Source organism: Periophthalmus magnuspinnatus, chromosome 16 (genome assembly GCF_009829125.3).
Source record: "Periophthalmus magnuspinnatus isolate fPerMag1 chromosome 16, fPerMag1.2.pri, whole genome shotgun sequence".
NCBI lineage: Eukaryota > Metazoa > Chordata > Actinopteri > Gobiiformes > Gobiidae > Periophthalmus > Periophthalmus magnuspinnatus.
In genome coordinates, this window is record NC_047141.1 from 20,861,662 (window position 1) to 20,875,144 (window position 13,483).

Here is a 13,483-nt window from a genome sequence, read left to right on the forward strand (position 1 = left end):
GAGCAGTCTCACACACATACTCTCTCTCTTACCTGCATCAAACACAGCCCTTTAGTGCTCCACAGCCTGACCCCAGCAATTAGGACCCTCCACTTACTGTAGGTACAGCTCCGACACCGTGGCAGCTCTCTCCAATGGCTCATTTTTGTTTAGTACTGTTTCCCTATGTAATTACTTGATATTATATAATATGGTCAGGGGTATATGGTTGTGGTTGGCTTAACAGACATTGATTTGTAACCAATATCTGTTAATTAGCGAATGTAGGAAGGCTGATGATTATATTATTTATTAGCCTAATAAGTAAAGTCAGACCCGTTGGTGCACCTATATAACTATGATAATCTCCTACTAAAATTAGAAAATGATATGCTGAGTACTGGGATGACAATGCTTATGACCCATGCAGCCTCCAAGTTTCTCAATGGCTAATAGATAAATAATGCAATAATCCCATAACTATTGCAGACAGATTTTGAGGACCGTGAGATGGACAGTAAACAGACAGAAAAGCACTGGATGGATGTTTTGTGTGTCTGGGAGGTAGACGAGGTCCCAGAGAGGGGGCCCACTATAGCCGAATGAATATAGATGAAACTGGTCTCCACAGTTGTCAGCTAGTACCTACTGTTGCTTCATTACCACTGGGAGTGCAGTGGGGGGGGCAAGCGGGGTGCGTGACAGGAGAGAGGTTCGGGAGAGGAGAGGGGAGGTTGACTTATTTATCATTATTGAGCTGTGAGAGTGCACAGACGGAAAGACACACACTATGACACACGCACAATACACAATACAGCCTTAGGGACCAGACACTCATCTTCAGCCCAACTTCTCTCCCTCCTCTGCCTCCTGCCCCACTGCTCCCTGGGCCTTTTTCCGGATGCCTGTGTCTCCCATTCATAGGACATTACATAGAGTTGTTTAAAATTAACAACTTTGCCTCAAAGTGTGACAAAGTTATGCTTAATAAGAGTCATAATTGCAAGGTAGTTTTAGTGCTTTTTAGTGCTATCTTGGTGCTATAGCTAAATCTGCTCAGAGTTTAAATTAATCTGTGCAATTATCCAAGTACATCCTGAAAATTCATTTCAGAACATCAAGTGGTGTATAAAGATTCCATATTTGCTGTGTTGTGAGCATAAATAATACTGTGCATTTGGTGCATTCATTAATGTCCAGTTGCATTGCTATCGATTTCTCTCTGGTGGCTACATATTCACTGATGCATTTTTTATGCTGTGTTTGGATGTCTTGACATAAGGAGATGATTTGTCTAGAATTGTGCTAAATGTAAATCAAGTGCCACACATTGTTTACTGAATGACAGTATTGAGATAGAGCCTGTCTATTACGCTCCAGGCAGTGTGGGTTTGATGCATTTTTTGACCTGCAGGTTCACCCCAGCCCCCTCTGCTGCTGTTGAGAGTTTTCCTGATTTACAAGTTAACCACCAGAGAGAAGCATAGACATTGTTGTACAACAGGATGGGGTCAGCTGAAAGGGCACAGAGCCAAAGACATGATGGAGGTTGTGTTTGTGCAGTGATGGTTATTGGGGAATGGTGTGAGTGACAGAGGAGCAGAGAGGAGCAGGTGTGTGGCAGCACGGGGATGGCAGAGACAGACACAGCCCCAGTGCTGCTGGGGAAGAGGCCGAGCGGATGGCACGGAGTGAAAGGCAGGTTTCCAGGCCAGACTTGAGCTGCAGGAAATTATTTATGAGGCTGAACACGATGATGCTACTGCTGCCTATGATGAAAACTGTGTGTGTGCATGTGCAGCTGGGGGTAAAGCTGAACTGTAATACAGTGAGGAGCCAGCGGCCACAAGGTGAAATCCCCTCCTCGGTCAGCCACATGCAGAGGCACACAGCAACATGCACAAAACAGTGTATTCATGATTTATCAGTGACTTCCCTGAAGGAGGCAGAACTCAGGGAAACTCCATAAGGCCGTTATGGGTGCAAGCCTTTAACACTTTACCACAGGATGACCATTTCACATTTGTGCAGTTTTAATTTGAACTCAAGTCAACATGAAGTTATATAAATAAGTTCTATATAAATGTATATTATTGTTACATCACTATAGCTCTCCTGTCACCTGTTGAGCTTAAGTAAAAAAAATGTAAGAGAATAATTTTGGATGTTTTACTGATGTTAGACTGGAGTGGGATTGGCAATTTTTATATATTAAATTGCAGGACATACAATGCAATGTAGATCACAATAGCAGTTCCTGTAATTGCAATGATGAAAAAACATGACTCAGAGACTCTGAGACTAGTATTTCTATATTATACTGGAAATGTTTTGCCTCTTTATTTCTATCGCTTTTTATATGCTTTTGGCTTCACCTCATTTTCCACCTCTCCCCTGTTTGCCCTTAAAGCCTCCCTGTCTGCTTCCGGTCTCTGTCTGCAGCTAATGGTAGTGTTAGAAGTGCAGTGAGAGTGATAGATGGCGTCGCTGTGGCTGCTCATTCACATCCAGGTGTTTTAACTTCTGTGAACTGTAATTACACGCTATACCACATCAGACAAGTCCACATCCCCTTTTTCATACAGTTGAATATCTGTAAAGTCTTTTCACTCTTTTCATCTCGGGACAGGTTTTTCCAGCTCTTAGCCCAGGGGTTAAAGGGAATGAGCCTCAACTAATCTCTGAATTGTAGAAAGCCGTTTATTCATTTTACCTAGTTGTACTCCTGGTATTGTAATATGCAAAAAACTGCTCAATCCTGATGAAAAGCTTAGTCTAATGTTTGTGTTTTTATGATACATTTCCCATTGTAGAAAAGCTTACCAACCTAGAATCCTGGGATATACAGTATTCAGTATTGCAAATGCAAAATGTGGATATGAGCAAAGAAATCTCAGAGGAAATTGCATGCCAGATTTTATACTTGTACTTGTGAGTATAACTGTCAGTTTAGATCTTTAAAAAGCCCTATCTCTGTATATGTTTCCATATATGTATATGTTAATCTATAATACTGCTCGGGTCAGCTTCTCATGTCATAAGATAACAAGCCAGTGTACTTTGTCTCAAACCAGAATAAATGGAGGGGATTGTCTCCATTTGCCTGGATAGAACCATACACTGTAATAATAATTATTATGCATTAGTCTTATATAATGCTTTTACAGACACGCAAAGTCGCTTTACAGTTTTGTGCATTATTCATACTTTGTGGTGGAAAGCTACTATAGAACACCTGGCATAAACTAATATGCCGATGATTGCACACTATGATATGATTTACTGTGGTAATTTTGAAAAGGACAGGCCAAAAGACTCAGGGTAGTATATTTTTGAACATTTGTTCAATAATTCATAGCAAAATCATCTAACAAATTGAATGTGACCTGAATCCTTCTGTGGCAGTTTTAACCGTAGTAAAATTTCAGCCAATTCCCATTTTCCCGTTGACTTTCTGGAGACGAGGTTTAAGTAGGACACTGACAATAGTATAATGAGTGTGTTTCTGGGATGAACTTGTTTCTCTTACTGGGAGAAATTATAATGAGAATAACTTCCTCCTCTGTCTCCTGGTTCCCCTCTCTCTCTGCATCGTAATGACGGAGTTTCTTGCATGAGCTACTTGTTTCCCACCACATGTAAGGCTCATACCCCACCCCCATCTATCACTGCCTCTCTCTCCTCCTCTCTCTCAACTCTGTGTAGTTCCTGGCAGGGCTACAGTCTATTAAACACACAGACAGAGGGTGCTCCCCCGTGGGCTCATTAGTGAACTAGCCCGCGTGGCCCGGGGAAAGCAGGAACACACCATTCTAGCCGTTCCCGGAGGGGTGCCAGAGGATTCATTATGTCGTCTTACTACGCAGTCCCCAAGTGCTGAATATACAATGTGATGTCCTATATTGGATTAATGGTTGGTTATTTAAGATATGAGTGCTGATTAGTGTTCCCAAGGGTTCGAGCAGGATAGACTTTCATACTATCACTAGGATAAGAGGATTAAATAACTATTTTAAAGTTTCACCTAGTCTTTACTTATTGAGCAGAGATACTGACTTTTTAATGTCATTCTTTAAACTCTAAAGTCAAGAAAAACAGTTACCCAAATTTTCCCATAACATTGTATGTTTTAAAATAGCTGAAATAAAGTTTCAAGTGGAGTCCAACTTGCCAAGACCAGCTAAAAACGTTTCATTCCATTTAACCGAGAGTGCATTCCAACTTGTCAGTGTATTTTGAACTACAAGTCGGTTGTGTATTGGCATTATACCAAGAAGGAGATGGGATGCCTACTTAACCAACACCTATGTGACATTTTGCTAGTATGTTTGTTTTGTTATCCTGCGCCTGCATAACCACTGCATAAACCAACTTTGTCTTATAATGAACCTTTCCAAAATGTAGTTAACTCTTGAATAGACTCCATTGTGTGTTATTCCTAGGCAGAACAGTGTTGAAGTGATGTAACATGGTGAAACACAATAATAACCTGACAGAGGCAATCACGGCTCTTCCACTTCCTGTCTTTCTCCACAATGGCGTTCCTGGAAAAACTCATTTCCTCAGCCACAGAGATTTCATTAGCTGCATCTATTGTCTGAACACAAACTATTCTCTACTCAACCCGTACAGTGAGGGTCGTACAGTATACACCCAGCCACGCGCACAAACATACGCACTAATTGATACAACCGTGCACCCATTATTTCTCTCCTGTATGTATTGATGTGATGTGTTAAAGCTAATCTAATTGTCAGCTCTGTAATTGTATTAGGGTTTTGTTCATTGCTGCCATTTGCGGTAGGGCCATTTTTATAGTCTATGCAGTGTAACAATAAAGGCATAACAGTTGTACAAGTAAAATGACTTTTGTTTATGCTTTCACATACAAAACAAACTGTTGTATTTATATTGTTGCGCAATATATGTGTAAAAAATGAAAAATACTTACCATGAATTTTAGAAGAAAACACAAACAAACCACAATCAGCATGTTTATGTAACTTTACTTTAACATTCAGAAAGTTTGATCTTATAAAATTGGCCACATGCTAGAGACCTGGTGATCTATGAGACAATGTGAAAAAAAAAAAAATGTCCCTCTTTGGTTATGATGTCAATAATTGTCATTAACCTTAAAATTCAATATTGCCACATCACCTAAAACTGTTCAAACTTGAAGGATATCCGTGTGTGTAAAGCCTGTTTGCATGTAAAGTTGATTTTGTTTGTTTTCTCACAGGATGATTCAGTAGTTCATCATATGGCTGCCAAAGCAGTTGAAAACATTGCCACCATGGTCTCTGGTCCTGCCCACAGCCTGGTGACCTCAGACACAGGCCCTGCTCTGTGGTACCTGTTCACTCACTCCACAGTGGAGGCAGTGCGGGTCACTGCAATATCTGTAAGTACAAAAGACACAAACAAGACAAACAGGTTTAGGCGTTCATTGTTTTTCCTTTAATTTTTTTCAAGATGCACTATGTAACTTGGTCCACCACCTGCTTGTCTCCATGGGGACTGTATTGTATCTGGAATGCTTCATAGTAGGGCATTAAACCTATATCATAGAGATGAAGGACCTTAAGAATAAAAACACCTCTAATAAATATAAGCTGCATAGAAAAGTTTAATACCGTGGAACATTAGACAACATGTCCATGAAGACCAACATGTGGTGAACTCTGTACCAAAAACGTTACATAGAGCATCATCATACTAACTACAATGAATTGAAAATATTTACTATATTTTCTAAAGGTATTCCAAATGGTAAACAACTACATTTTGTCAAGAGTTTTGTTTTTTTTTTGCACTACATTGCACTATTATTATTATTATTATTATTATTATTATTATTATTATTATTATTATTATTATTATTATTATTATTGACTTGATAAAGGTTTGTTTTTTATTTCAGTTTTGGCATTTTAACTTTGACACAGCCCCTTGCCCTGGTGCAGGCTTTTCCTGATGTACATCTGTGTATCTCCAGGCCCTGTGCCGGCTAACGCGGGTAGCCCCAGCAGTCTTCTGTGCAGTGATTGACGTGTGTGGCCCTGCAGTCATATTGGAGGCTGTGGGTGGGGCAGGAGCCAGGGTCCAGCAGCACCTCCTCACTGCTCTGGCCACAGCTCTGATAACCTCCAAAACACACACCCACCACATCACTCAGACCCAGGTACCAGTCTGACAGAGGAGCAGCTCAAGTAATTTAATTAAATGACCCATCTCAGCGTATTACAAAAATGGAGAAAAACTGAACTCATCTGCTCCAAACTGTAATGGAAAATGTAATCCTGGGGCTATGACCTACTATTCCATTTAGATTCATGAAAAGCACAGCTCCAGCATCTGCCCTAATCTGAGTCTACAATGAAATTCAAATTTGTCTGTCTTTATTGTCTGTCAGTTAGGCTTTTGCTTGCAATATTTTTAGTAGAGAAAATTTCACTAATAATAAGGATAGTTTTTCAACAACTGAGACACACCAACAAACTTTTAATGAAAACAACATACAAAGCAGACTGCACTGTACTCGTCATCTCTCCATCATCACTGAGTGTTTAGGTTATGTGTGTTTTTCCAGCACAACTCATTAACTATTGGTGAACCTTGCCTTGGCTAATTTGTCAAACTGATTTTTAATTTATATGTTTTACCAGTTTGTCCATTTTGAGCCTGTGGAAAGCTGCTAATCTTAGAAATGCAGTGGGGTTGAAATTGATTTAAGGGCTTTTAACTGGGAGTCTAGCATTGGTAATTGACTCTGAACTGAATTTATTTGCATTGAGCATTTCCAATTTAACACCAGAATACAAACTTAGTACTTCAACTCTGCTCTAATTATACACTGATATGTACCCCCCCCCCCTCCCCTGGCACAAAGACAGACTGTGCGAGAGTTTGTTTACACAAAACTCAGTCTGTTAGCGCGTGTCTCCTAGCGTGCATGTGTGTCTGTGTACATGCACCCGTGCTAATTTGTATACTGTGTCAGTATCTGGGCTAATTGGCTAAATCAACACGCTGCAGCCTTCTATTTTAGCAAAGCATTATGGGTAGTGGGGAGGGACTTATCAGCTAGACACACACTACTGGGCTTTGAAATTAATTAACTTGGTGTGTTGCTTCATAAACACACATTTTCACATTCCCGCACACTCGCTCTCCCCCTTCGATACACATGCACACCATCAGTGGAGTTTGCTACCGCTGCAGTTGGTGATAATGACAATGGTAATGAATGCTGGCCAGTCCAAACATTTTATAACCAGTTACTGCTGAGTGAGTGGATGTCTAAAATTGCTGTAGGCTTATAAATCCAACAGTGTGTTCCTGTGTGTGCAGCCCGTCCTCGTGCTGTCTGAGCTAATTAAGTTTTACTCTGAACCGTTTTAAGATTTGATTTCTCTTTGCACCTGCAGTACAATACCACTAGCACTAGCAGCACTTTGCAAACACCAGTAAGGAAATGTGCACCTAAGATTTTTATGACAAACTAATAAACAGAATTTATATAGGTGTGGATATTGTTAAACATATAATAGTGTATCAACTATTGCTAGAATCACAGAAAGACGTGCTAAACATATGCCACAATGAGTTGATGGGGGCAGAAATAAAACCTTTCTTTATGCCCCCGTGGATGGATAGAAGTTAGTGGTAAATATTAATCCCTAATTCTATAATGCCTCATATTAATCCCTAATTATTGAGTTGAAATATCAATGTTTACTCTTGAGTTACACGTCACTTTCTTAAAATAAAAGAATAGAGGTTTACAGACATCAGTGGCTGACCTGGATGTGACAGTTTAATTAAACATGTTCCAAGATTAGCTTGAAAATCTTCTATAATACAGTAGGACTTATTGAGTAGGGCTGTAGTGCTTTAAACTATTAATCGGTCAGCGATGTCTTAGTTGAACACATTTTTTATTAGTTAACAAACATTTATTAGTATTATAACAATTTAGATGTATCACAGTAAAGAGTGAGAGTTTTATTAAGTTAGCTTGAATTTTATTTAATAACTGGACATTTTAATCTGCTTTTTCAGTTGATACAGTTTACTAGTACTTCTCTGTATACATAGTTTTATTTTGCTCAAGATACTGGAGATTTTAAGAGCTTTTGCTTGCTCTCCTCCTTCGATTTGATTAGTTAATGTACAGGGCATGTCTTTTTTGAAGAATGTCTTGCTTTCCTCTTTGGCAGGACCACAATATATATTTTTACTGTTCTGTGTTTGTTTTCTCTAGTACCTGGTACTGAAGGCTCTCCGCTGTCTCGAGAGTCCATCCACAGTGACCCGAGCCAAAGCGTCACTGCTCCTGCTGGTGTTACTCCAAGAAAGTACACAAACACTGTTGTACTGCTGTCAACACAGGTGGGTACCACACATCCACAATATCCCCAAACATTTTAGGCCCTACAGGTAAACACAAGTGTATTTTTTCATTTAGCGAGCATAATAAACCAAACAAGACAACTGAATATTTGATGTGTCCGTTAGTTCTACCACAAAGCACAAAGCTCTCTCCACTGTTTGACTGCACAGAGACCAATGAAGCCTGCTCATAACTTTGGCTTGCAACTCTGTCAGACCACGGGCTAATTAGTTTCTGTGGAATGTAGTGGTTCATGTTCACACACACTCGCAACTGTCAAGAACAAAAAATAACATTTGTGAGTCCCTTTTAAATTATTTAGCTGCAGCACTCGGAGTCTACTCAAACACAGAGCTGCACCGTAGTAAAAACTAAATGTCCTCTAACTGTTTACTCTGCTCCCAACATTACTGAATATGGTTTTCTATTGGGAGATGATATAGGAGTAGGTTAGCCTGGTTGTATTGGAAAAAAATAATGCAAAATGAGACAACAATAAACTCCAGCTTTGGCCTAAATGCACTGTGCATGTTTTAACCAACTTTATGGGCCAAATTTAGTTCATAGTCAGGGACGGTTTTGCACAAGGCATTATACATTCAAGACTGTTTTCGGAGAAAGGAAGAAGAGACCAGGGACAACTTTCTAAAAATGCAGCTTAGTGAAACTGGCAGAGCAGCTGTACTCTGAGTAACCTTTATGTTAACTAGCGCTGTAGCAGTGAGATTGAGAATATGAATATAGCTTTAGCCCTGGACACTTGAGTTTGTGCTAGTGCATGGCAAAACTTCACACGTAACTTCAAATGCTTCATTAGCTGCTTGTCCTTTGGTTCACCCCTGACCTTTGCAAATCTACACAGTCCATAAGATCATATACATATACATGATAGATATATTTATATACGCTCTGGTCCCTGGTGGTTTTATCCAGTTGATTTTCCAGCGCAAAATGATGCCCTACATTACTGACATATGGATCTTTACAGCCTCTTCTCCCTTGATGCCTTCTTTCTCATTTGCCGTCTTTCTTCTTCTGCTTTTTTATTCAAATGCCACTCTCAGTGACCTCTTACATTTTGAAGTGGCTTAAATTAATTAATTATTTCTTATTTGTGACTCTGCGTTGATCATTTGGTACAAATAGTGTTTACATTTTTGATTGCACTTCTGTTTTGATCTTGTGAATTGGTTTTACCATAAGAGTTTATTCAAACGTATTTGATCCCACATAGATGAACATAAAAACACATGGTGGTTTAGTTGAACATCTCTAACCCTTGTATTTATGTGCATCATAGTATATTCATATATTATATCTATTGGAGTCTATATTTTCTCACTGTAGTACTGAATGTTCCCTCCAACTAGATCTTGATTGTATTTATTTATTGGATTGGGACAATGCAGTCAGTATAGTTACAAAGCAAAGCTCGCAGCCCTAGTCTATAACTAACCTTGCCCAGTCTTTTCCAACATTAGCCTCTAAATGTTTGACATACATCCTAAAAATAAGGGTGCAATAAATCAGTTCAAGTGTTTTTTGTTGTAGCACTTTTCTAGTTTGTCAATTTTGTTCACTGACTATGGCAACAAAACTCTTTCAGTGTTTGTCAGTACACAGATGACTGAATGTTTTAATACTTGCTTTTTAGCATAAAAAATGCATTGCCCATTTATATATGTCCAAATACTGTCAAGTACCAAAAAATAATGTATTTATCTTGATCTTGATTTTGATTGCATGTTCTTATTTAACTGCTGTTCTTGACCTTTGCATTGCAACACTGTACTTTCCCCATTCTGGGACAAACCAAGGTTTATCTTATCCTAGACTTCCTCTTTAGTTTTGAGTCTGGGTTTGCTTCAAGAATTATTTACACATTGATTTGACATACGCCTTTTTGGTGCCCATCCTTAGCCAAATCACTTTATTTACCCAGGTTTTGGACTAGCGCAATGTGTTAAGTATAATAATAGTGGTTTATTTGAGTAGGCACAGATACAAAAATATTCACTAGCTTGTGAGCGTTATAGTACAGTATAAACAAACAATAGAGGAACTAATTTTGGCCCATATCCTTCTAACATTAACATTCTCCTAACTGAGATAGCACATTGCACTCACACTGTCTTCCCTCTGTTGTCTTGCTGTGCGTCTGTTGGCAGAGTTGGAGCTGTCAGTGTTGACCTGCCTGTTCCTCTCCCACAGAGCTCCCATAGACCAGCGCCTCTCTCTCAGTCCGTCTCTCACCCCTATGTCTTGTGTGTAATTAGCTCCTCAGCGGCGAGAAAACTGAGCATATTAGCTGTCAAATGTGCGTGCGTTTGTGATAGAAATTCGCCTGGGCCGCACACAATCAGCCACTCAGGTCATTTTGCACATGGTTCCTGCAGTGACCGAGCAAGTTGGCTGGATACAATATTAACACTGATGGAGCTTGTCATTCTACCATGTCTCCTGGTTATTTGGTCCACTATTCTGCTCAGAAATCAACCATCAAAACTACTTTGATATCCAGAACATTACATTTTCTACTTTGTGCATACCCTTAATACCAGGTCTGGGCAATATGCTGATAAAAACTGAATCGTGGTCTCCTTCCTGTGATGATCAACAATGCTTTGAGCGAGTGACAGGTGGATGTAACAAATTGCAATGAAGTGTGAACTTTCAGAAGAAGCAGATTACTTTAGTTACCTCTTCAAGACTAGAAAATTATTAAGTTTGCATCAATTGCATTAAAGTTGAAATCATGATCTGGTTCCAAAAAAATCCATGATATGTATATATTTTTGGTACACCCCTTTGTAAAATATTTCTTTTAATGGTGTGCCCAGTGGCAGAGTGGTTAGTTCTAATGTTCCAAAACAAGGTGATGTAATATGTGATTCAAATCAGATATTGAAAATCTTTGTTAACAGAAAAGCAGGCATAGTCTGGGTGTATCAGCGAATGTATTTTTACTTTTTTGCAAGTTGCTTTGAGAGGTTGATGTTAAATAAATTCAAAATTACATCTAAAATAGTAATATTGGTTTGGTGTGCGCTCCTCTCAAGGACACACTTATAATGCGACCTTCTAATATGGCCCCGTTTTACAAGGTTATGCCCACTAGAGCAAACAACACATTTTGGGTAGATACATAGCACAGATGATGAATTTTGAATTAAAAAGACATTTCCATGGTTTCTCTAGATAATACATTTACAGTAGCCATGCAGAAGCCCTTGCGGTTAAGTATGAGATTATGAGCAAACGCACTGAATTTGTAATGGTCCATCCCCTTCAGCATCATCGTTCTGAAACATGAAATCAATATTTGTTAACTAACATGACCTCCCTGTCTCCCTGTCTGTGTTGGCTCATGTGTCTCTTCGCACTAGTGTGGGAGTGCCTTCTAAGTGTAATGAATATCAGTTAGTGCTGGTAACCTCTCCACAACACTCTGAATTTGTGAATAGGATAATATTGATTACTGTTCAATACACTCTGGCTGACGAGAATAAAAATTTTCTCAATCTCAGGGTCTGTCTGCATCTACCCTTATTGGCATCTTATAGCTCACTGACTTAATATGGATGAATCTATTCTACACTTGTCTGCTCCGTTTTAGTCAAACTATTCCTGAGTTATGGATATAATAAAAATATTTTTTTAAGTACTAGTACCAAAAAATGAATACCCAGTAGTAGTAATGAGAGGTAAAAGAGGCAAGAGGCTTCTATTTTATTCACATATATTTACTCTCTCAACAGGATTTTTAAAAATGTATAATAAGCTGAATCAGATTATACTGAGATTCTTTTCTGGGTCTAGACTGGTGATGTATCTGGAACGAGACTTCCGCAAAGCCACAGCTCTGAGGGAGAACACAGTCCAATCTGGATACCTGTCCCAGTGTCTGGAAGTGGTGACTGCATATTTGAGTAACACTGCACCACAGATACTAGGTACAGACAAAATCAGGCCTATGATTCACCATTTGTTTCACCCTAATGCTTTGCTTTAATTAACGTTGTTTTGTTTTAACCATTCACATGCTCCCATGTTTTCAAAAAGGTATCACCCGTCTTTTTTTCAGATGAAGTGTTATGTACACTAAAAGGTGTGACTGGGAGAAGGCATCCATCGACAGCTCAGAGCAGACAACTCAAACAAATATTACCAAATTTGTCCATTGTGTTAGAACTTCTGTCCTCTCAGGTACTTTGTCATTTGTCTAGTTTTGTAATTAGATTTTACTACATATATTTGCAAAATTATAGTGCTGAAGGCTAAGTCTGATACATCATTATATTATCTCATCTCTTCATTAAAACCTTAAAATAGGCATTATTTTCTGGCATCTAGGGGGATTTAAAATAGGAAGATCATGACAAAACCTGTTGATGAAAATAAATTGTTTTCTACAGGTCTTCAGGTCTCAGATTGTGACAGAAAAGTTCCTTGTTAATGTTGGACGACTTCTGGTGAGTTTTATTTAGAACTATTTGGAAAAATCCAAATTGGTTCCAAATGCTAATACCAAACTGTGCTGATTTGAGGTTATTAATGTTTTGTTTCTCTTCTGTTTAGGACCATATCATTTCTATTGACTCTAATGAAACTAATCTAGCTAGTGCTGTGGGTAAATTTTTAAATTGCTTACATCAATCTGCAAACACAAGCATTTTCTCTACCCTAAGTCATTTGCATAATGAAACAATAAAACACTGTAACTTCCTAGTGCAGACTACCTACTGATTTTGCAGAATACAGTTTTGCATTCGGGAATCATGTGAGATTTGCTCAACAGGTGCGGTCATTTGTGATGCATTGATACGTACATCTCTGTCTATTGTGGAAGTTCTGAGCCAACACCATGCCCTCATCTCACCTCACCGTTGCATTGTAAGTGTATTTACAAACTACTGCTATCTTCAGCTTTATAGAAATGTTTCATATGCTTCTGTGAGTCAAAAGACCGTGTGACATGATCTCCACTAGGGCTGCACAATATATAGCAAATTGAAATCGCAATTTGGTGACACAGTGGCTAAGTAGCTAGCACTCACAGCAAGAAGATTCCAGCGACATTGAAGGATGGGATGAATGCAGAGGACAAAT

The 13,483-nt window shown here is 39.0% G+C and overlaps 1 protein-coding gene across 3 annotated transcripts in view; it reads left to right on the forward strand.

Annotated features, from left to right (window-relative positions):
* The window catches only part of ulk4 (unc-51 like kinase 4), a 46,607-nt gene that overhangs the window by 9,166 nt on the left and 23,958 nt on the right, over window positions 1-13,483 (forward strand). For all 3 annotated transcript variants that reach the window (XM_033981483.2, XM_055227540.1, XM_055227541.1), the window contains exons 20-27: window positions 5,222-5,383; window positions 5,978-6,163; window positions 8,246-8,373; window positions 12,194-12,327; window positions 12,459-12,580; window positions 12,790-12,846; window positions 12,953-13,004; window positions 13,173-13,267. In XM_033981483.2, coding sequence (XP_033837374.1) covers window positions 5,222-5,383; window positions 5,978-6,163; window positions 8,246-8,373; window positions 12,194-12,327; window positions 12,459-12,580; window positions 12,790-12,846; window positions 12,953-13,004; window positions 13,173-13,267 — 936 coding nt within the window. The remainder of the gene's footprint in view (window positions 1-5,221; window positions 5,384-5,977; window positions 6,164-8,245; window positions 8,374-12,193; window positions 12,328-12,458; window positions 12,581-12,789; window positions 12,847-12,952; window positions 13,005-13,172; window positions 13,268-13,483) is intronic.